Source organism: Protomyctophum bolini, assembly GCF_963924005.1.
Source record: "Protomyctophum bolini genome assembly, chromosome: 2".
Classification (NCBI taxonomy): Eukaryota; Metazoa; Chordata; class Actinopteri; order Myctophiformes; family Myctophidae; genus Protomyctophum; species Protomyctophum bolini.
In genome coordinates this window covers 24472371-24493852 of record NC_137863.1, presented here as the reverse complement: position 1 = coordinate 24493852, position 21482 = coordinate 24472371, and the positions used below count along the sequence as shown (strand labels likewise).

Here is a 21482-nt window from a genome sequence, read left to right as displayed (position 1 = left end):
AAACACTCTTTTATACCTGTGGCTTGCCATTGGTGGATTGTGGAGGGCAACGAAAGTTAAAGAGCCAATGATGTCATCTGGAAGTGAGTGACCTCCAGCCTCAGAACATCACAGGAAACCTTCCCACAGAGAGGTCTGTCTTCCTAGAGACAGTCAGTTGCCTGCAGTGAAGCTGCATGCCGCCTGCTCACCACTACCGCCATCTTTGTCTCTCTAGATCTCGAAACAAGTTTGTTTCTCAGCACATACCGAACAGAATGTCTACATTAAAGGAGTTATGCAGTGGTTTGACCCTGGATCCTTTGCCTCCTAATCGAGGTAGAGATCCTAGTATTTCTCATGCACCTGTCCGGACACCAAACCTCACTGTGGTGGAGGAGAGGGTGAGTATATCCCAATACACAACCATAATGTATCATTTGTTTAGTATATATATACACATCAGCCAAGAATGTTTGTAAAAAAGAAAGATGTGAAGGATGTGTGGAAGCAAGATGACCCAACAGTACTGAATGTCATGCTTGCCTCTTTGTCCTGACTATGGGGTCGTTTCTGCTTTCTTACGAGAGCAGAAACCAAAAATTGATTATCCTCTGAGGTTGTCCACTGTTTTCCCGAAACTCAGAGCAAAGGCCACAGTCAATAATTAAGTGAGATACAGGTAGTGCTCAGCAGTAAGATTCGGAAGGTGAACAGTATTGAAAGTGGAATATATGAATCAAGACCCTCATGCAATTTGAATGTTTGTTGTTTTGAGCTGCACCATTAATCCCCACTTCTATTCTCTCTAGCTGGCGTTAAGGAATGCCTTGCGTTACTTCCCGTCATCCCACCATGCAACACTAGCAGCTGAATTTGCTCAAGAGCTGCGACAATATGGACATATCTACATGTACCGCTTCTGCCCGGCCATGCACATGAGGTGACGCACCTTGATCCCCTCCACATATCCTAATTGGCTTTATTCTGTATCCATGTAACCTCTTCTAGTCTTCTGTATCTGTCAGACTGATCATAGAACAGAGGTAGAAGCATGCATGGATGGGACATAGAAGCACATTTTTTGTGCTGCAGAAATCTAATGCACCCATTATACCTAATGTCCAATTTTAATGCTCAGAAAGTAGTTGAGACTTTTTGAGTGGTGCAACCACTCCAAGGAACAGCAATGTCCGTGTTCACCTATGTGTCCGCCTATGTATGTGACGTTAATGAGCACCAGTGGCACCAGTATGACTATTAGTACCAGTATTGAATACATCCAATCTGCACATTTCTGAGCCAAGATGTAATGGGTCATTCACTGACTTGGAGCAAGTCTTTAGTCAATCATTATGGTTCACCAGTGCCTTCTGGTGTACATTAAACTTTAATTAATGCACCAACAAAATGTTACAGCCCCACCTTTTTTAGCTAAATAAATTGTTAACAACCCACTTTTAATGCAAAACAATGCATACTGTTCTGCCTTTTCATTGTGTTTTCTGCTTTATGAAAGGCTACAATATGTGTTTCTTCTTGTGTCTTTTTAGAGCCTACCCAATAGATCAGTATCCATGTCGCACACGTCAAGCAGCCTCCATCATGCTCATGATAATGAACAACCTGGACCCAGCAGTTGCCCAGGTGACCATCAAATGCAGCTTGATGCTCCAATGTTAGCTTAGTGTCCTACATCTACAAGTTCAATCACCATCTACTGTATATAACCGTTTTAACAACCTCTTTATCTCAGTTTCCTCAGGAGCTTGTCACCTATGGAGGGAATGGCCAGGTGTTCAGCAACTGGGCCCAGGTGAGTCTTCGGTGATGTGGTGCTGTGATTCAGAGTTTGATTGACTGTCTGAAATTTGCATTGCAAATTGGTGTACATGCATAAAAATACATACAGTAGGCCTATAGACGGTCCATGGAGCAGTGTCTTGTAGGCCAGGTGTACTGTAGCTAATCAGTGCTGAGGCGTAAATCTGGAAGAAACTGCAGTTACTCAATATTAATAGTATTTGTAGTAGATGACAGTAGCACAATTTGAAATTGTTACCCTATGGCCAGAAAAATAATGAAGTCTGTTTGACTAAATTGCTGAATTCCTACAATGACCATAATGCACTTCCCATCCTTGTGGAGAGGAGGGAGGCTGTGTGACTTGTAGTCCAGGAAGGAAGTGAGACCACATTTTCATGACAAATTTTGGTCATGAACATGGTGCCATAACTAAAATATCTAAAAACAACACATATTACACACAAAACCCCCCAGGAAAGTGTTTCTTGTATCCCAAACATCATTAAAATAAGATCTGGTTGCAAAAGGGGTGAAGTGCTCCTTTAATGCAGGGGTTCTCAACGTTTTTGGCCGGGGACCCCCGGAAATGCTTTGGCAATGTCTCGGGACCCCTCCCGACCCCCAATATAAATTGACTGCTACAATAACCTTAATAGTAGAGACAATACACCATAAATAAATACTGAAACCAGATAATATATATTTTATTTTTAATAATTTGGGGACCCCCCCCCCCCAAAATACGAGGGGTCGCGACCCACGTGTTGAGAACCCCTGCTTTAATGGTACACCCAGGGCACCCCTCAGTGGATTGGTGTATTCACACAGATTCAAATGGATAAACACTAAAGCTTGAAGGCTTATGTCCATTGTGGTCCCTTGGTAGAGAATGTCTATGCAATTCCTAGCATAGAGATAAAACAGACCATCTTAAATGTATTCAGACCATCTTAAATGTATTCTCGTATGTGTGTGTCTGTGTGAATGTGGGCAGTTCCGGCTTGTGATGCACTACTTGAGTGAGATGACAGAAGAGCAGACTCTGGTAATGTACAGTGGGCATCCCATGGGCCTGTTCCCCAGCCTGCCCTCTTCACCACGTGCTATCATCACCAATGGCATGGTAACTGCAAACTGAATGTAACCACATTAAGCCATTATTAGCTTAATGAACATGCATTACAATTGAATCACACTTTGATAATATGTAATATATTTTCCCTTGTCACTTCTGTCAGGTTATTCCAAATTACTCCTCCAGAGACCAGTATGAAAAAATGTTTGCCCTTGGTGTATCAATGTAAGTTTTTAATAATGGTATTAAATTGTTTGTGAGTCACTCATTAACCTTTTCCACTATTTGGTACCCATATCAATGCAAAATAGGTGAGGGGTATTGCAGGCTTTATTATGTGGCAACTCTGGATTCGATATTACCAATATACTTTTTGTTGTCCATTCCTAGGTATGGTCAGATGACTGCTGGAAGTTACTGCTACATTGGTCCTCAAGGCATTGTTCATGGCACCGTGGTTCGTAAAACGATGATAAAACTGCACAGCATTCACCAGCATGTTGTCTTTGATGAAAAATTATAATCTTTGCACCTGGCTTTGCTGGAATTCTCAATGTGTTGCTTTTTGCACACAGAAATGCTTTGTCTAGTGAATGGACTCTTTATCTTATGGGCATTCTTTTCTGTTGAGCTATTGCAGCAAGGTCATTAACAATAGAGTAATGCGGCATGCCCTCCCTTAAAAAACCATTGTAACCTCACCAACCCTCAGAGAGACTGAGGCACTCCCATGTGTCAAGACATGCTCTCCCTTGATTGCAAACATTAACAACATGAAGCATAGCATCCCCATTCTCCGGAGGACATTTTCTGAAAATAACCAATTTACAAGCTCACAACCCGTCGCGCTTGGTGTAGAGGGGAAAAATAACAGACCAATATATGGTTTAATTAAACCAGACCAAGAGGGATTTGTGTATTAATCTATATTGATTCATTTCACTAGAGCCATTAGACATGCAATGGAATTTCCATGACACTTTCCATGGGGTTTATGATAGATTCCAACCCACTTTCTGCTCGCAAAACGATTGCTTTTCCTAGATGCTTTTAGTTTTTAAATTTATTTTTGCATTCATGTATACCTAGTTGACAGTGCTGAACGCAGGAAGGAGGTACCTGGGTTCAGGGGACCTGAGGGGTCGTGTATTCGTGACCTCTGGGCTTGGAGGAATGAGCGGAGCTCAGGCCAAAGCTGCTGTCATTGCTGGTTGTGTAGGAGTCATAGCAGAGGTGTGTTCTTATCTTATAGTCCCCTCTTACTAATTGACCACATTCACACAAAGCTCTTACAAAAAAAAAAAAAAAAAAAACTCTTCTCGGGCAGACACAACAATGTCACACACACAATACTAAATAACTGATATACAAGCTCACAACACACTGTGAGCTTGTAGATCAGCTATTTTTGAAATGTTTTAAAGTGAAAGTGGTTAGGCTTGAGGGTGGTAAAGGCTGCGTTTTATAAATATTGAACCAATGGAAAGTATCAAACCCCCTTGGGATTTTTGTGTTATCTTTTTAAAATAACATTTGACCGTACTACCATTACCATGTTAATTAATCCGATTGATTGATTGATTGACTACTTTATTAGTAGCCTGCTAACAAAGTATTCAATCAATTAATCAATCAATTAACGAGCTTGGAAGATGGAACACATCCATTTGTTCAATTTCATGAACAGTAACAGTTTCAGGCATGCAAGCTATCCACCCATCAGCTATGATATGATCAATACTGACTTCTAAGTAATCTAATGGAATGGGATTACCTTTTCTATTATTGTCTGAATTGGATCCTCTGTATAGGTGGACGAGGCTGCTCTTAAAAAGCGACATGAGCAGGGCTGGGTAATGGAGGTCACCAGTAGCTTGGACCAATGCATTAAGAGCATTCGGTAAGACAACTGCTTATTAATGTCCAGACTTTAAAGGACCACTTCACCACTTTTCAACCTATCAGAAACCCGTCCACCAGTGACATTTTTACAAAATTGTTTAGATTTGTATTATTGTGAGAACGATGGCTTCCATTTTCGCATTGCAACTTTTCAGGACTAGAAAGCCATGACATCGATGATGTCACTGGTGGACTGATTTATGAGCTGCCCACAGCCCTCCTATGAGACACAGACTGAGTAGGAAGAAAATGGTGCCATTTTATCATGATTATATATGAAGATAGGTTGAAAAGTGGTGAAGTGGTCCTTTTCATGAACGTGATTTAGAATATTATTTTGATTGAATCATTTTACTATTTACTACTACTATTTAATTACTACTAAAATCGTAATTCTACAGCTTGAGTTCTCAACCTTTTCTGAGCAATGAATCTCTTCTGTCTCAAAGGTTCAACTGAAATACCCCCTGTACTGGTAGGCTACACCTGTAGTGAACAATTTCAAACTTTCAGTCTCACTTTAGACTTTTTACTTTACTTTTACAATCTTGTGAACCCTTGCAGTACAGTCAAGTATGCCTAGGGGTTCACGAACCCCTGGTTGAGAACCGCTGGATAACAGATGACCATGATGATTATGAGTGCGTGCGATGCTTTTAGTAATACAACATAAACTTTTAGAAGTTACAGCTCTGTTAACTGTTTTACAACCCTGCATGATGGCCAAATGACCTGCAAATCAGTGTCTGCTCATCTTAGGTTTGTGATTGGACTGTGATAAATACCTCTTACTCCCCCCTAGCAAAGTGGCAGCAAAGTATGAGTCATGAAAACAACTGGACCAAAAATGATTTTGTGTCTTCCAGAGAGTTCAGGACCTCCAAGACTCCACTTAGTCTGGGTTACCATGGCAATGTTGTAGATCTATGGTGAGTGAGAGGTGAATACACACATCCTGCTTCAGGTCTGTGGCTTATAAGGAGGCAGAAGCCATAAGATAATCTTATTGTCGCTCTCGGGCAGAAAGGTATCCATATTTCAACTTTTTATGTCAAAATATCTTCGTATGGAAAATAGATCAATCCATCTATTTTCACTATCAATCAACAGTTTTTTAATGTGAAAATGTGTGTGAGTTGTATAAATATTGAACCAATCAGCTTGTGACTAAATAATAACTGCATTGGATCAATTGGAACACTGGTTCTTTTTACCGTTTCCTGACAAGTAACAGTTTTGGACATACCACCCGACAGCAACGATATTCAATAACATTACCTTGCCTGTTCTGCTTTCTCACGCCGTTTTGTATCCCTGCCAGGGAGAGACTGGCACTAGAATACGAGAGGACAGGCGATCTCCTGGTGGACCTGGGCTCAGACCAGACCTCCCTTCACAACCCATTCAGTGGAGGCTACTACCCAGCCCAGCTCAGCTTCCGCCAGGCTAGCCAGCTCATGAGCACCGACCCCAGCCAGTTCCGCTCTGTGGTCCATGAGAGGTCAGTAAGATGACACATTATCTTACAGTCTCTGTAATAGATGGAGGGAGGTCGGGAAAAAACACAAGATGAATAATTTGGTGTTTTGAAAAACTCAGCCTCCGCAGACATGTCATAGCCATCAACAAGCTGGCAGATGCAGGCATGTTCTTCTGGGACTATGGCAATGCCTTCCTGTTGGAGGCTGAGAGAGCTGGTGGGTACACACACACACACACACACACACACAGACGCACACTGATGCACACCAATAATATAAGGAAATTTCCAGTCCTTGGCAGGTTTATCAATAAGCTTGCAAGTTGGATTTACCTTTTTCCTTTATTCAGGAGCCGATGTAGGAAAGGCTGGGGGTGGAGCAACAGAGTTCCGTTACCCATCTTATGTCCAGGACATTATGGGGTGAGAGATCTCTTTTATGATTTCATGGAAAGTAAGGTTGAACTAGATGATACGATGACTTTTCGAAGTCGGAAAGTCTTTGAAAACATATTTTCATTTATGAGGTACTGTATGTTGCGAACAAGATCAAGATGTTTCTTTCTTCTAATCGAATTATGTGTTCCCTCTCTTACACTGACTCAACAGAGACATTTTCTCTCTTGGCTTTGGGCCTTTTCGCTGGGTCTGTACCTCCGCCGATCCACAAGACCTGGCTATAACCGATGAGATTGCTGCCACCGTTCTGGAGGAGATTAGTGCCAATGTGACTGAGCGTGTCCGACAGCAATACGACGACAACATCCACTGGATCAGAGAGGCTGGAAAACACCAGATGGTGAGTAAGTGACTCAGCGGTTCAATGTAAGAGATATTTGTTTACACAGACATGTCCTTTGATTTCATCTGTTTTGTTCTTTATGTTTAGGTGGTTGGATCCCAAGCTAGAATCCTCTATTCAGACCAAAAAGGCAGAGTCTGCATCGCCATGGCTATTAACCAAGCTATAGCTGATGGCAGAGTTTCAGTAAGAGAATACAGTATATTTGGGAAAGTCTTTCGTATTTAAATAAATGCTTGCAGGTGTTTTAAATATATTTTAAAGATGTAACGATGCAGATGTGTTCAGGCTCCTGTAGTTATCAGCCGGGACCATCATGATGTCAGTGGAACAGATAGTCCATTCAGAGAGACCTCAAATGTGTACGACGGATCCGCCTTCTGTGCAGGTACTGCAGTGCACACAGAAAGATTCTAAATTTAACTTAACTTTGGTGTTAAATTAACACTTAAGGATTTTACTGTGCATAACATATCATATAGCATAAAGGCTACTGTATATGTGCGACAAATTAGGTTGTCAAAGTAGGAGTTGCACGGAGGAGTTAAATAAATGATAGAGTAGATATTATGTAGATTATGGGCGGCTGTGGCTCAGGAGGTAGAGCAGGTCGTCCAATGATCCCTGGGTCGGCGGTTCGAATCCTGGCTCCTCCTATCCACATGACGAAGTGTCCTTGGGCAAGACACTGAACCCTACATTGCCTCCAATGAGTCGGTCGGTGTGAGCTTGCCACCATTGGTGTGTGAATGTGGGAAGTGAGGACGCTGGCGTCTACTGTTCGCTGCTTCACCTCCCAATGTATGAATGAATGAACCATTGTAAAGCGCTTTGAGCACTTGGAAAAGCGCTATAAAAATGCAATTCATTATATAGATAGCTAGAGTTGTAGTTGTGAGATGTGAAACAATATTTCAATGGTCCGCTTCAAGCATAGTGACTGTATGTAATAGAATCTACGCGGCTCTTGCAAACGGAAGTGTGCGCACATCACGGAAACGGACACGGAAACATGGGCGAGCAACGTGAATGCACGGAAAAGATAGGCTGGTTTAGGAACAGAATGCGGCTGTGCCACGGCAAATCTAAAATAGGATGAAGTTAACAATGAGGACCTTTCTGTGTACAATACTGAGGGTCTGTGTATCCATAGCGTTTGTTGCATGCACACTTGCACAGTTCATAAAATAAAACATTGATTTTGTGAAAATAATAATAAAATGGGGTTCCAACTGCAATCTCTCCATATACCGTCCCCTTTACAGACATGGCTGTCCAAAACTTTGTTGGCGATGCGTTCAGGGGTGCCACGTGGGTGTCCCTGCACAATGGCGGAGGTGTTGGCTGGTAAGGTGATCCTGCCCTCCAAATAAATTAGCCACTCATAAAAGGGCAGCTGTTATAATTAAATGATACGCTTGCGGAGTTAGTTCTGGCAGATATAATCGAGGGGCTCATTCAGTGCTATGCAGTCCGACATGTCATACGCTGTCGTGGCAATCAGCTGACCATTTGGGTGGGGTATTTAAGCTCACCCAAGGCTGCAATCTTTGGGCCCAATCTCTGTTGCCTTCCTGGTTGTCGTTATGAGCTGTTTGCTCCCACCGCCACCCCAGCACCACTGGTGGGTTCTGCTATTTCTGTTCCCCTTGGGGGGTTGTTATTGTATATATATCTCCCTGCTCTTAATGGTGGATGTATAATTGTGCCGAGTAGGGAGACAAATGTAGCAGAGCCGAACGCCAAGATATAATATAATATATGCACAATATTTGTTCAATCTATTCGTGAGTTATCTGACAGAACTGCCTCTAGTGATTTATTTGGGATCTGTCCATTGTCCATTGGTTTATTTGGGTTGTGTCCAATGTCCATTGGTTAAGTCGGCATGTTTGTTTTCCTATTCAATCTCTGACTAGGGGGGAGGTGATGAATGGAGGCTTTGGTCTGCTTCTCGACGGCTCGGAGGAGGCTGCAAAGCGTGCCTGTCTGATGCTCAACTGGGATGTCTCTAATGGGGTGAGAGAGAGAGAGAGAGGGGGTAGGGGGTACTTTTGGGAGTTCAACCTAAAGACTGCTTCACAACATGCAGTCGTTTGTTTGTGTTTTTGCTTTTTGCCCCTTTTTCTCCCCAATTATGCCCATATGCCAACTGATTCCTCCACACACATATTTCTGTGTTGTCTACTCAACTGTGAAGAGCCCCCACTGTGAGGACGTAGAGCCTTTGTCCTACGCCTCCCGTCCAACACTCCCTGCTGACAGGTGCCACCCCAGCCCATAGGATTACGTACAGAACATGGGGTTCTTCAAGTGTGTCCCAACTAAATTATCGATAGATGGATGACTAGTTAAATCAAATGTCTGTAACTTAGAGAGTGTACAAACGGAAAACAATGGACCCACAATCATTATATTTTACAGTGTAAATGTAGATTGGGGTCCCAGAGATTATATCAAATGGGGTCCATGGCCAAGCATATCAAGCTGAATGTTAAGAATCACTGATCTAAGAGTTAAATGAACACTGAGTATTTTACTGCCTGTGTGCATTTATTGTTTACTTTGATATTAACAGCCCATAATCTCTTTTTGCTATGTACTTTAGGTGGCTCGTCGCTGCTGGTCTGGGAACGCTAACGCCTATGAGACCATCCAGCGTACCATGGAGGAGAACAGGCAGCTGCGTGTCACCATGCCCTTCCCTGTGCAGGATGAGCTTGTGTTGGACAGAGCTCTGCAGGGCTAGCAGGGGCGTCATTTGGGGCACCATAGTGTTCACATTTAACCTCAAATTCAGTTATTTTATGCATATTGTCCCCAGCTCTAAATAGTTTTTGCAGATTCATCTGATTTCATTGCAATCAATGCCTGTCCATCTACATGTGAAACGTGTTTTAGATAAGCATTTCATTGTATGAAACCATTAATTAACCACTTTCAACATGTCATCCCTAGTTTAGAAGTGTGGCTTAAGTGGTAACTTATTTTTTGCCACTCCCTATTTTATTTTATAATGTGCATTAGTGAGGACCTGCACTTACATGAAGATCAACAGTTATCCCTGAAATGCTATACTCTTCACCAAGCCTTTTTTAAATGAATATGGATATACCATATAGATTGTCTTGCCTTGTCCAGACATGTTCATTCATTGAAGGAGAAGTTAATGATTTGAGTGATCATGTGAAATAAGACCACAAGAATCTGCCACTAAAGCAGAGGTGTCGAACTCAATTTGGGGCGAGGGCCGCATTGGTCAAAAGGTCACTTGATGGGGGCCACAACCAGTTACGCTCGATGTCTCAGTCAGTCACTGCTAGAATATATATATATATATATATTCAGAGCGTGGAAATCTATATGCTTTAGTCACTAAAGCATATAGATTTTGTTCTGTTGTGCTGACAGTTGCAAGGCATGCATGTGATTCAGAAAATTGCACAAAAAACAATTTATATATATATTTAAAAATAAATAAAGGGTTAATAAAACCGTGAATGCATTTGTTTATAGTCCAGAACTTAAATGGAGAACATTAGTTAGAAAACATTAGTTATAGGGGAGCATGGTGGCAAAGTTGGTAGTGCTGTCGCCTCACAGCTAGAAGGTCCTGGGTTTGATTCCCGCTCGGGACGCTGTGGGCGCTGGCGGCGTGTTTCCTCCTCCGCGTCATCAGCGCCCATACCCAAAGGTGTAAAGGAGCAACTTGGACACTCGGGCATGAAGGAAGCATGAGTTCAAGTCCGTTGCTCTCCCCTTGTCCCCCATATATGGGGACTAAGTTGGTGGAGGGTGTGTAGAGCCCAGGAGCACATTAGATGATTGACACAGGGGTGAAAAATGGGTTACAAAATCGTGGGATAAAAAATATATAAAAAAAAAAAAAGAAAACATTAGTTAGAAATTCCAAAAGACCTAACCTATTATCATTAGGCTATTGGTATGCTTATTGCTTTACATCACTTAGAGCCAACATGAGTCCTTAGATCTGTGACAACATCTCCAACATCTAACAACCCCATCCAAGTCGGACAGACAACAAGTTGTTTTTTTTGGCCCACTAATAACATCACACACAGGATATTTGAACTATGGGTTAATAAGACAAAATATCCTTACATTTGTGAAGTCACTGATCGGACAGTGGGATATAAATAGACGAAAGGCAGAATTGTATGAACTAAAGCCACTGTGTTCTTAAATGTATTTGTAACCTATAGATCTCAAAAGGCTTTACAGGCCCACCTTTAAGTTGAAGGTGGGGGGCCATAAGTAAATGTATGGAACAATTGGATCTCATGTTTGTTTTAGGACTAGGAATTCATTATTGGCCTCATGGTGGCGCTATAACTGCACGCTTTACGTTTTGGCTTTTATAACTTAGTGCTGTGCGTCTTCGTCAAGGAGTAGGATAGCTCACCCAGGCGACCCAGCCTCTGTCTCTGATCCATAACGTGGACCACTCACTGACCAGGACTGGTCTCTCTGGCTCCTTTAAGAAAGCCAAGCGTCGCTAAATTCCGTACATTTGATCCGCTCCGCACTGACGTCAGGGCCCAGGGACGGGAGTTTGGGGAGCCAAACAGAACACGCACATAACATAACGGTGTATTGATAGAAGTAGGACCAGGCTGTCGGAGGGTGGGTTGTCGGAGAGAAGGAGGGCGTCTGCTCTGCACACCGTTTTGATTGAATGCTCCCATTTTTATTTATTTATTACCAAATAGCGGTCGTAGTGCATTTCAACTGTTTGTTCTTTTGACCTTTAACATAGACCTACAGTATAGGCTATGAAGAAAACGTGAGGATCTGTGTTACAAATTACAGCTAGGATAGCCTAGGCTGCCGCTGCATTTGGGATTACCGCTGGAATGAGCTAAGGGAAACATCAATCTCCGCCCTTTTGTGTGCATGTGAGATGTACTGCACATTTGAAAACTTAAAATTGCATGATCAATAAGAACAGTCCTTGGGCAGTGCACTGCTCATGGAATGATACTGGATACTGGCTGAGGCACGGACCCATATTTGCTTTGTTGCCTACCACTATTGCTTACTTCGGGGGGAAACATGCATCATAACAGGGAGAAATCTTCAAATATCAGCCCTGAGCACCAGGGGACAGCTGTTGACAGTGGCTCCCATACCTTGGAGAACAGTTTGTGCAGCAGGCCCACTGACTTCCTGCATCCAGCTCATCTTAAACTGGAGTTCAGACGAAATGCTGTCACAGATGACTACAAAATCACTGCTGGAGTCCTGGGTTTGGGCATCAATGGAAAAGTGTTGGAATGTTACTGCAAGAAGACTGGAGATAAATGTGCTTTGAAGGTATCTGCTGCCAATGTTTGTATCCTATATCAAAATGATGCTTTTGAGGATATCTTTGAGAGAAGAGAGCATCCATCAATTATTCATCCTTCCTCTGTCTCCTTGTTGGTCTCAGCCCATGTTTCATGATAGTAGGACATAGGCTACTATTGAAATTCTACACTGCCGTTTCTGTTTGTTCTTGAATCTTGATGCATCCTCTTATCTGAGCCAATTGCTGGATAATGATGATACTCAAAATTGTTATGTGGTGTTGACTGCAGAGTAAGCTCTGAAATTTACAATATTTTGGGTTTAAAATCACAGTGTGACTTTATCTGACTAGCCTATAGTCTCCGACTCGGTCTCATATTTTAAAACCAAAGCATGGAGACCAGAAATTAAACGGTGACTGTCAGCTGGCTCAACAGAACCTCCAGCAGTGATCTAAAGTTAAAACTTAATTTAATTAGTGTCTGGAGAGGAGACTCACTGTCTAGTGTGCAACAAGGCCTATTGTAGCTAGGGCTATTGTAGACAAATATTAAAATGTGCTTTCTGATCTCTAAAATGTGATTTTGCATGATCAAATCCACATTAACCAATCAACTGAGACTAGAATAAATTAAGTAATGAGCATGTTTCATATAATTTACGGTAGGCCTATATTTATTCCATTTTGGAAAACTAAAATAAGGACAGCTTGTGATGTCGCTCATTGGCAGAGCACTTTTTAAAAAGACAAAACCAGTAAAACAACTCCCCTTGCTACATGTTTTCTTTGGGATGTTTGAAAGGACTGTTACATGATTGAACAAAAAAACGTAACTATAATCCTGTGTTTTGATTAGTGTGAATGCTTGTGCATTGTGCTAGTTCTGCAATGTTTGGCATGAGATGAGCTCATTGTGAACACTCCCATTGACTGTCTCCTAGCTATACTCCTCCAAAGCCCAGAATGCATTGCTGTCATGTTGAAGAGGGTTGTACTTTGGGGCCGGTTTGTCCTGGCCTGGGAAATAGTAATCTTTCCCATCTATTCTCTTTCCCACCCTCTTGTGCAGATCCACCGCAGAGCAATTTAAAGGCACAACACACTCGACTGTAATGCATTCTTAACCCATTCTGACCTGAGATCAGATTCGTACGAGGTTTCCACTGGACACACACTGGTCTGATTAACCCCATTCTGACCTGAGATCAGATTCTAAAAATGTCAGTCGTTCTTCGATTTTTCAAAAATAGCAGACCTACAAGCTCGTAGCGCGCCACTCGGTGGCGCGATATGAGCTTGTAGGTCTGCTATTTTTCAATAGCTAAAGCATAACATGATGCCAACACCAAAATGGGTGCCCGGTCAGAATGGGTTAAAGAACAGCATTCATTATTTAAATCCTTCAAGGGGATTCTTTGACGTATGAAAAATATTTTTAACATTAATGGAGTTTGTATTCAGGTCAGGATTCATTCTTTGACATACGATTCTCACACACACACACACACACACACACACACACACACACACACACACCATCAAATACATAACATTTACATTTTTAATCATGTATTTTCCCCATCTTCTCTTGAACAGATTCTGTATGACACCCCAAAGGCCAGACGGGAAGTAGACCTGCATTGGCTTGTGTCTGGGGGTCCCTATATTGTACAGATCATCAGCCTGTATGAGAACATGCACCAGGGGAAGAAATGTCTGCTCATCATAATGGAGTGGTGAGGATCACCAAAAGCATGCAATCTCTTCTTTCTAGTACTGAAAAACTCTTCATCATTAGTTTATCTGAGTTGTCTCTGCTTATTTGAGGTATTGGCATTTCTTGCCGGTGATTCCATTCTTCATCTAATTTGCTAATGAGTTTCTGCACTCTGATATTGGCAGGGCCGGTTCGATGCCTCTCGGCACCTTATGCGAAATTAGTAGAGGTCGCACATGCATATTTCATTTATTTGTATTTTATTTTATTTTGAGGGCTACACAGCACCCTGCCTGCCCCTGTAGAGCCGGCCCTATTAGCCGGTTATTTTGCACTGGCTCAGAAACCTAAGCAACCAAGTCTATGAAAACAAGTCCAAAAGATGTGAACACTTTAAAGTTTAGTTAAAGTGCTATTTTTAAATATCTTAAAGTGCTATTTTCAAATATTCGATGCATACAGGTTTAAACTTTAAACATCGGATATTTCGAGAATCACAACCGGGTTTCTGAATGGCGGTGTTTCTGAATGGCGGTGTTTCGGAATGGGGGTCTGTTCCCATTAATGAACACCACACATAATCCATTAATTAATTAGGGCTTAGGGGGGCCTTGATTTGAAAATGTTTGAGAACTACTGGTTTAGACAACATTAGGAAGCGATCCCAAAATAACAAAAGTACTTTAGAAACAAGCCCACAAAAATGCAACCAATATTTGGTGGCATAACAAGCAACTTTACAAAAGAAAACAAGCTCAAAGTCGCCTATAATAAGCAGACATGGCAACACTGACCCAGATAAGACCTGTAGTAATTAATTACTGAGGCACAATGCCTTATTTGATGGTGGAACCATAATTGCAATAGAGGGCACTGGTTGCTTGCCAAGAATCCTATTGCTAGAGATGTCCCGTCATATCGGGATCGGCGAATATGCCAGTCTAACCAACGATCCAATACATGGGTAAGGGGTTGATACTATGTCAAGTGAATAAAACGTTTGCATGTGGAGTTTGCTTTTGAGTTGCCCAAACTGCAAGTGCACGTTTGAGTGAGGAGTCTGCTATAAACACAACACAAGATATATAGCTACTGCTAGATAGCTATAAACGCAACACCAGAACCAGATATCTGTCTCTAAACAGACACTTCCGCTCTGCTCTGTCTCCCTTTCTCTCTCAAAAATCTCATTAACTCTACTACGATGCACGCAGATAAACGGTCAAAGCTTAGCATTGCATATGTGTCAAGTTAGATGAATGTCAATTTCAAAATAAGATTTTATTATTATTAATATTATTCTCTGGTATCTGATTGGTATTGGACTATATGCAAGCTGTGGTATCGGAATCAGATCGGCAATGAAGAAATGGGATTGGGACATCTCTAGCCATTGCTGTCCTTCGGCTATGATGTCTTTGTTGTTTTTGTTTCAGTATGGAGGGAGGTGAGCTGTTCAATCGCATACAGGCGAGAGGGGACCAGGCTTTCACAGAGAGAGGTGGGTCAGGTCAGGGCAGCTGCACTGACCATATTCTACGCAGCGACTATGTTGCATTTACTTCATAGCTCGGATGGGGTATATAAATAGGGTAACCACCAACATTATTATTATTATTGTACACACAACCAATGTTTTCATATCCTTTTTTGTCAGGTGAAACCTGACATACAACAGGCCCGTTTTTATTACCACCACTTGTGTATAGCGTTTGTTTCACCTGACGTCATTTGGCTGGCCAGGGGGAGGCAGTTTAGAGAACAGGATTCTTTTCATATCTTTGATTCGCGGCAATGTTCTGTTTGTGTGGGACGCGGGACAGATGGTCCCATTTTGGGACTGTCCCGTGAGATGCGGGAAGTGGTCACCCTAGTATGAACTATAAAGCGAGAGCAAAATGTCTGCCGTGTATATATTAAATGTTTGCCATGTTTGAAAGTGTCCCTTTTTAAAATTCTTTATAGCAAAATTACAAGCTGTGTGCTTATTGCATGGCTATTTTGAAGTATAGTTCATGGTATGTTGCTTCCTGTGTCATGTCTTGTCAATCAGAGGCTTCAGACATCATGCGGGACATTGGCACTGCCATTGAGTACCTTCACCTCATGGACATCGCTCATAGAGATGTGAAGGTAGAGCTCTGCTGGCAAAGCCACACACACTCTGTAAGAATGTTTAAATCTCTGACTAGTAACTGGTATTGAACCTTTTACTCCCACCCTCTCTCCCTCTCTCTCACACACATGCACACACACCGCAGCCTGAAAATTTACTCTACACAACCAAGGAGAGCAATGGCACACTGAAACTAACAGACTTTGGCTTCGCTAAGGAGACAACATTATACAACTCACTCCAAACTCCATGTTACACGCCGTATTACGTTGGTGAGTGTTTTTAGTGTGTGTTTATGGGACTTACACCGTGCTTTCTGCATGGCCCCTTTGTACCAGTCACCTGCACAGCAAAGACGCAAATTCTGGGGGTAACATTTGGGGGGGTCACAAAGATATTTGTTGTAGATGGGAAAAGTACAGTTGCTACTCAGGTCAGTTTCACTAACCGTAGAGGGGTTTAAGTAGTTCATTTTGCTCTACTATAGTTGTGTATCACGTCACTCTCAGAGTTGCATCAACACTACAGATTTGGTGTGTAGGAAAGTGTTATAGGCATACAGTGAATAATAATGCTTCTATGTTTGTGGTAATCAAATCCACTCATGTTCATCCTTTCTGTATTTACCTGTGTGCGTGTGTGTCTGCGTGTCTTTGTGCATCCTTAAGACTGCTGTTTCAATTAAGAATTTCTGTCTCTTCAGCCCCAGAAGTGCTTGGGCCAGAGAAATATGACAAATCATGTGACATGTGGTCTCTGGGTGTGATCATGTACATTCTGTGAGTGTCCACGGTGTCTGTATTTCCACCATATTGTTCACTTTAACGCTCTTATTGATGACTACTGCATGCTGTGACAGTCGACAACAGAACTGAATCCTGTCCTGTCCTGTCCTGTCCTGTCCTGTCCTGTCCTGTCCTGTCCTGTCCTGTCCTGTCCTGTCCTGTCCTGTAGGCTGTGTGGGTTTCCTCCGTTCTACTCCAATACAGGCCAGGCCATATCTCCAGGCATGAAGCAGAGAATCAGGATGGGCCAGTATGAGTTTCCCAACCCAGAATGGGCTGAGGTGTCGGAGGAAGGTCAGAGGTCAACATATGTTTTAAGTTAACCTTTTTGATAATATTCTGATAATATACACCAGGGGTTCCCAAACTTTTTCATGTCAAGGACCCCCAAAATGATACTCATTAGCCCAATAGCCCGCGGACCCCATTTGAATAGATATACCAGGGACCCCCATAAGAGAAGATCTTTTATGGCTCTAGCAGTGATTTAGCAGACCATTTTCATTTCAAGGGCCCCCGGTTTGGCCTGAATTAGGCTACGATCCCCCATTTATTAATGACATTTCTATCTCTGGGACCCCCAATTTATATTGTAAAATCAAAGTTAATTTAACTCTGAGAGTGTACAAATGGAACCAAATTGACCCGTTAGCGTCCATTTGGTACTATTTGTACACTCTCAGAGTAATACAGACCCATAAGGGTCCATTTGGTTTAGCTGGGAACCCCTTGGAACTCCCACTTTGGGAACCACTGATATACAGTATATAATTGTTTATTATCAATAAATAATTAAAAGTCATACGTTTGCTGAATGATGTTCATAACAAATAATGGGTTCAACTTTGTACAATGTACGCCCATCCTCTCAGTTCTTAGTCTTAAGTCTGGCTCAGTCAGACGAAATATTTTACAATGAGATGAGCCTCATGCTTTGTATGACCAAACTGCTCTGTACACCCCCTAGGGGGCCTGTTGAGAAACACTACTATAGGGTGTTTGCTTTGTAACAGGCGTCTCTCTAGTACTTTTGTAAATACAAAAATACATTTTCTGGTGGGTTACAAAATTGTAATCGTATTGCTGTTCTTGCCACATGTAGCCAAACAGCTTATTATCCAGTTACTGAAGACGGACCCCAATGAGCGGATGACCATTGGACAGTTTATGAACCATCCCTGGATCAGCGTATGTACACACTTAATGTAGTCTGATGACTATAGATTGAGTACTGTCCCCTTGATTTGTGTGATTTGTAATTTTGTCACTCAACTGTGTTTATCAACTGTAGCAGTCAATGGTGGTCCCGCCAACACCCCTTCACACCACTCGTGTCTTGACAGAAGACAAAGAGCTCTGGGACGACGTGAAGGTAAGACCAGAGAACTGTTGATATACTCATGTGTTCTGAAGGTGGCCAGTAGATGGCTGTACTGCACCACACTAGGGTCATCATCGCCATGCTAGCCTCGGAAACCCATATGTTTTTGAGTGGTGCAACCACTCCAAGGAACAGCAATGTGTTCACCTATGTGACGTTAATGAGCCAATGACTATGAGTACCAGTAGGGGCGCTGTTGTGCCAGAAACAGAGAGAGAGAGATAGTATTAGTGCTGCACTGTTGCCAGCTAATGATAGAGAGGAGAGGAGAGGAGAGGAGAGGAGAGGAGAGGAGAGGAGAGGAGAGGAGAGGAGAGGAGAGATGTCTGTGTACAGACATATTGATGACCCCTGCACCACACCACACTTATCACACTTCTGGGCCTCATATCAACAGGAGGAGATGACCAGTGCTTTGGCTACAATGAGGGTTGACTACGACCAGGTGAAGATCAAAGACTTGGACACATCCAACAATGCTCTACTCAACAAGCGACGCAAGAGACCTGCACCCGAAGGAGCTGAGGGCGGATCGGAGGGAAACAGAGATTAAGGAGGTGTGGTCTCTAACAGTCATTGAGATGTTAAATTCCCTGGCAGGCATTTGCAAATGATTATTGGACTGAGAAAAAAAATATATATAGTGCAATGAGACTACCAGAGGATGATGCAATAGTTTGCCCTCTGTGTGGCCTGTGTGGCATGTCCATTACTCTCATCTTTACTCTTTTCTCATTATTTCTTTCCATCACCAGCACATTATTGCACAGCCAGACCTTCAGAGATCTCCACCTAGTACTGATAAGTCTGGTAACTAGATTAGACCAGAGCCATAGAGTAAGACAGAGTTACGCAAACTCCGTTCACTTCATGGGGCCAGTCCAATGGCGGCTCTCCTACATAGACTTCTATTGAGAATGGGGACAACCAACTGGGACCTGGACCGAAAGTAGGCAGAAATGCATTGGACTCAGGCAACAGCCCAACTTTAATGATCTTAAATCCCTTTATTTTAGGTTTTGTAGTAATCGTACAACATAAACATTACAGAGACTTTAGTTGTCACTGTACAATACTTTAAAACAGTTGGCATGTTGCACAAATGCCTAAAATTGCTTTTATTTGCGCCGCCCTCGTTGAAAACAATGTATTTAAAACTCCAGCTTGTCACAGTTCAGGCTGCATGAACAGTGCTAGAACACTCGGTTTCTTCCCCCTCAATATCGTAACTCTTCTATTAGATGGCTCTGGACTAGACTAGCTAAATTCAATGAATGTGCTAGAATTGTGTGGAAACATTTTGGAGATTCAAAAACAATTACGGCATTATGGCATTTTCTACACAGTCCAAAACCATTTGATGAATTTACATTCTCCCAGATGTATCTGTAGGCCGAGATTTCTGATCTGGTTAAAAACTCACTGCACATTATTCTGATCATTGTTTTTGACCTGATATTTTTGTCACTGTTCTAACATTTTTAAATAAATGTTTGTTTTTATTATGGCGTGTGACACTGTTGTTGCGCTTTATTTGTAACTCTCCAGTACTGGACCTATTGGACCGAAGCAGAGAGAGAGAGAGAGAGAGAGAGAGAGAGAGAGAGAGAGAGAGAGAGAGAGAGAGAGAGAGAGAGAGTGCGTGAGAGTGCGTGTGCGTGTGCGTGTGCGTGTGCGTGTGTGTGTGTGTGTGTGTGTGTGTGTGTGTGTGCGTGTGCGTGTGTGTGTGCGTGTGTGTGCGTGAGGGCAAATTTCTTCTTAAAAAAACACACCATATATCATGAACTCAACATCTAATCAACCCCAAATTGGAATTGAAAGTTGAAGGGCCTTTAGAGCACAGCTCCAAAACCACTTTCACTACTGACCAGACTCAGAGGATGCCATAAACGGGAAAGGATAACTGTATGCCATGGAAATTGTACTCCCCCCCCCACCCCCGTGTATTGCGTACCACTTAGCTTCAAAGTAAAATCAAGTAACAACATTGGTTCTTCTCTTGAAGTGAACAGATGCTGAAACTGGAAGCAAGGTGGAGATGGCTGCCACACTATCCCAAGGTCTGAATATAAGTTTTTGTTGATTGGTCACAAAATTCTGATCATTATTTTATTCGATGGTAGCCAAAATTATGCTTCATGCCTTCAATGTATTTTAATTTATTCTTACAAGACAAAAAAATATCCCAACAAACTAACAGCAAATCTGTCACTGAACATTGGAATAATTTACACTCAATAAAATTTACAAATATAGAAACTATTTGATCTTCAGTGTTACAATAACTGTCATAATCAGCTTCATTCTGACACAAACACTGTCCATGTACACTGTACAGTAGTGATTGAGTCACGCACATTTGCATGAGGAGGAACTGTTGCAGCTGCTCGCAGAATAAATATGTCCATGCAAATCAGTTTAGGATTTGGACATGACATGTTCAGGTTAAAATTATTTAATGTGTATACCTGTGTATCCAAAAAGCACAATAGAGTTCTACATAGTGGAAAGATACAACGGGTAAAATAGCCCATTTAGAGATGGCAGCCAGTGGGGACTATGGATGCCTGGCTTTGAATGAGAAGCTCTCTGTCCGTGAGAAAGGCATTCTCTTCACTCTTCTGGGATGCCAGTGTAAGGTAGGTCAGTTCAGTTAATTTAGCTAGATCATTGATTCAATGTGTTTACATGTACAATAGTATAATTGCAATAATTACTTATATAAGTATAATTGTAATAATTGTTTACAACTTACAACTTACTCCAAAATTGCCTCATTTCATGGAAGCACCTCAAACGGATGAGACAAACAGACAAAAATGTCAGTGATACTGATAATTCACGTCAGTTTAAGTGCATAATTCACGTTTAGTTATTTACCATAGCTACAGATTTAAAGCATTATTAGAGATTTACCATAGCTACAGATTTAAAGCATTATTAGAGATACGCAATACAACATATGGGGCAAGCCTACTAAAGAGGCATTGTATAAATCAAATGCCACAAATATGTAATAAAAGATAATCTATTCCTTTAGAAGTAAAAAATTATTGTTTATTTAGTCTACTTATTCTGAGAGTTATATTATATGTAGTGTAATAGCAATGTGGTGTTTATTTCCTGCATTT

General features: G+C 41.9%; 3 protein-coding genes across 6 annotated transcripts in view; all 3 read left to right on the top strand.

Annotated features, from left to right (window-relative positions):
• Positions 1-257: 257 nt before the first annotated feature.
• uroc1 (urocanate hydratase 1) lies at positions 258-9849 on the top strand (the record flags this gene model as incomplete). The annotated part of the gene is made up of 19 exons (XM_080779895.1): positions 258-383; positions 792-922; positions 1533-1626; positions 1736-1795; positions 2780-2908; positions 3024-3085; positions 3251-3317; positions 3950-4093; positions 4672-4760; positions 5629-5691; positions 6084-6263; positions 6362-6459; positions 6593-6665; positions 6852-7041; positions 7132-7230; positions 7333-7432; positions 8310-8391; positions 8964-9063; positions 9653-9849. The coding sequence occupies 19 exons, from the start codon at positions 258-260 to the stop codon at positions 9791-9793; spliced, it is 2028 nt and encodes a 675-aa protein (XP_080636021.1). The 3' UTR covers positions 9794-9849.
• A 1613-nt stretch (positions 9850-11462) lies between these two features.
• On the top strand, positions 11463-20611 carry LOC308335308 (MAP kinase-activated protein kinase 2-like). 4 transcript variants are annotated; one of them, XM_080792326.1, is made up of 11 exons: positions 11463-12378; positions 13949-14088; positions 15506-15570; positions 16123-16202; positions 16331-16457; positions 16889-16964; positions 17140-17264; positions 18073-18158; positions 18262-18342; positions 18749-18908; positions 20364-20611. In XM_080792326.1, the coding sequence occupies exons 1-10, from the start codon at positions 12118-12120 to the stop codon at positions 18902-18904; spliced, it is 1197 nt and encodes a 398-aa protein (XP_080648452.1). In that variant the 5' UTR covers positions 11463-12117; the 3' UTR covers positions 18905-18908; positions 20364-20611. The 4 variants fall into 4 exon arrangements, with proteins under 4 accessions (XP_080648452.1, XP_080648451.1, XP_080648450.1 ...); XM_080792325.1 differs by having other exon boundaries at positions 20357-20611; XM_080792324.1 differs by lacking the exon at positions 20364-20611 and having other exon boundaries at positions 18749-19854.
• A 218-nt stretch (positions 20612-20829) lies between these two features.
• Positions 20830-21482, top strand: part of pfkfb4b (6-phosphofructo-2-kinase/fructose-2,6-biphosphatase 4b) — a 28450-nt gene continuing 27797 nt past the window's right edge. The window contains exon 1 of the mRNA XM_080782500.1: positions 20830-20990. The gene's annotated coding sequence lies outside the window, so the exon portion shown is untranslated. The remainder of the gene's footprint in view (positions 20991-21482) is intronic.